This window comes from Myotis lucifugus, unplaced genomic scaffold (assembly GCF_000147115.1).
Source record: "Myotis lucifugus unplaced genomic scaffold, Myoluc2.0 scaffold_151, whole genome shotgun sequence".
In the NCBI taxonomy this organism is placed as follows: Eukaryota; Metazoa; Chordata; class Mammalia; order Chiroptera; family Vespertilionidae; genus Myotis; species Myotis lucifugus.
In genome coordinates this window covers 2,614,219-2,616,949 of record NW_005871199.1, presented here as the reverse complement: position 1 = coordinate 2,616,949, position 2,731 = coordinate 2,614,219, and the positions used below count along the sequence as shown (strand labels likewise).

The 2,731-nt window shown below is 42.6% G+C and overlaps 1 protein-coding gene across 2 annotated transcripts in view; it reads left to right on the top strand.

Moving 5' to 3' along the window:
• Positions 1–1,456, top strand: part of LOC111827322 (filaggrin-like) — a 2,389-nt gene extending 933 nt beyond the window's left edge. The window contains exon 3 of one of the 2 annotated variants that reach the window (XM_023759290.1): positions 175–1,456. In XM_023759290.1, the coding sequence (XP_023615058.1) occupies positions 175–995 (821 nt within the window). In that variant the 3' untranslated portion in view covers positions 996–1,456. The remainder of the gene's footprint in view (positions 1–174) is intronic. The other variant, XM_023759289.1, reaches the window with a different exon arrangement.
• The last annotated feature ends 1,275 nt before the right edge of the window (positions 1,457–2,731 follow it).

Below are 2,731 nucleotides of genomic sequence, written 5' to 3'. Positions count from 1 at the left end.
GACCAGTCAGGACACGGTTCTGGACACACTGGTACCCATCGAGGGCAGCAAGCCCAGATGGGCACTCTGAGCACTCCCAGGGACACTCAGGCTCTCATGCCAGCGAAGACAGGGATCTAGTCATGGACGGTCTGCAGACACCTCTAGACAATCAGGCTCACATCATGCAGAGACATCCTCTCGAGGACACCACGCCTCATCCCATGGGCAGTCAGGATCGAGCTCAAGAGGAAGACAGCAATCCCCGCATGATCAGTCACCTGACAGCCACAGACACTCGGGCACTGGACACGGACCATCGTCTTCAGGGTCCAGGACAACCAGACGTCGGGGGTCCAGTAGCAGTCAGGCCAGCGACAGCGAAGGACACTCTGAACATTCAGGTAGACAATCTGGCTCAACCCGTGACAGGGCTGGATCCAGTTCCGCACACCAACCATGGGTCTACCCATGACCAGTCAGGACACGGTTCTGGACACTCTGGTACCCATCGAGGGCAGCAAGCCCAGCATGGGCACTCTGAGCACTCCCAGGGACACTCAGGCTCTCATGCCAGCGGAAGACAGGGATCTAGTCATGGACGGTCTGCAGACACCTCTAGACAATCAGGCTCACATCATGCAGAGACATCCTCTCGAGGACACCACGCCTCATCCCATGGGCAGTCAGGATCAAGCTCAAGAGGAAGACAGCAATCCCCGCATGAGCAGTCACCCGACAGCCACAGACACTCGGGCACTGGACACGGACCATCGTCTTCAGGATCCAAGACAACCAGACATCGGGGGTCCAGCAGCAGTCAGGCCAGCGACAGCAAGGCTGGAAGACCTAAATCCAGTCATGTGGGATTTAGAGGCACACCTCTATATGGAGAAGACTTTTCAAGGTCCAATACATCAGATAGTTATATAAACCCTGTGATATATGGTCAGTCGAGTGATAGTTTAAAGCAGCTGGGATTTTGTCAGTCTCAACAACACTATTATTATGAGTGAGAGACAATAGAAATATAATTAATTCAAAGAGTATGAGAAGGAACAACACAAATTTGAATCAAGAATGTTTCTTTATACTTTCACAGAGGTTATCTTCTATTATCTTTTTAACATATTATCCTATTTCTCTACCTTGGTGATTGTTTCTTCTCATTCTCTGGGAAGGTTTTATCTTTATAACTATAAAATGATGAATGGAAGAAAGCAATGTTATGGACAGATAAATTATGAAATGTATGAGTATTTTGGTGGACGGGTTTATGTAACCTTTTTTTGCGGGATTAAAATTTAGAACCTGTTTGATTTTATACTATAATCTTTGCCAAAAATAAAAAGTGGAGTCAAAATTATAGAAACATAGTTCCAGAGTCCATAGCTGCTATACTACTATCATGGCTCAGTACATGTGCCTCTATTATGCATCTATTGGAACTGTGTATTATTCTGTACTCATTAAAATCACCTTTTAGCATATAGAATTCATAAAATAAATTGCATAAAAACTGAAAATAAACAATTGATCATATACCATAATTTGTGTCTTCTATGCTTATTTCTTATAAACCCCGAAAGACTTTCTTCCCAATGGCCTGAATTACATCTTTTCTTCATCACTAGCAACCTGTATAACCAAACCCTAGTTACACAGCATGCAAAAATATTGACTCTAAAGAAGAAAGTATTTAATCAAATCCTATGTTTTTCTGTAACATAATCATTTTCCACATTGTCACCTCCAGGATGGAAAAAGGTTTATCTCAATTGCTAATAGAATCATAATTATTATCAAAACATCAACCCAGATGGCTATTATCCAAGTCAAACCAAGATCGGGAAGCACAAACTACTGTCCATAGGACCTGCTTCCAAGACACTAGGAAATGTTTTCTAATGAAGACTAATGAGAGCAGAAAAATTGTGCTAAAATATCTTGACAAAGGGAAATCAATAAAGAAAACGTTCTCCTTCCTGGAAAGAAAACTCATGTATTTCATGAGTTAGTCCAGTGGATAAAGCGATAAAGGAAATAATAGGAACTATGTGAACAAAATTCTTTCATTAGAAGGAAAATCCCTCTGCATGAATTGTTACCTAGGTTCCTTCTTTGTAACAGGAGACCAGCAGGGATTCAGAGACTAGCTAGACCATTGTTCACATTTAGCAGATGAGTCCATCACACAAATAGTCTGCACCAAAATAGCAACTAGAGCTCAAGTCTTTTAACTCTCTGCTTAGTGGTTTTATAAGCACACTTACAAAAGCTGTCTTTTTTTCACTATTGCTTAAATAAATCAAGCTAAAGTGAAATTAACTGTCAAAGTTGAAATGATCCCCAATGTGGATAAGGGAGTAAATAAAAAGCAACAACTTCATTTTTCTCATTAGCCTCAAACAATATCATGTCTATGTTTGTGCTCGACAAGCCACTCAATGGGGATCTGATCCACCCACTGGTCCCCTGCTTCCCCGCTTAAAGTTCTGTTCCTAAATTCCCATACAAGGTGCCAAACCTGCCGATCTCATTGAGTTGTCACTGACACAGATATGGAGACACCGCCTCTCTTATGAGTCACTATTTGTCACCTTGCCTACAGACTCACAACCAGCTACTTCAGCTACCGCCTGAGACCCTTCTTTCTCTAGAGGAGTCAGGCCTAACTGACAGGCTGAAGATAAAAGTTAGAATGAGAGAGACAGTGCAGATCTGGCTACCCAAGGTAGGAAGTACTGATGGA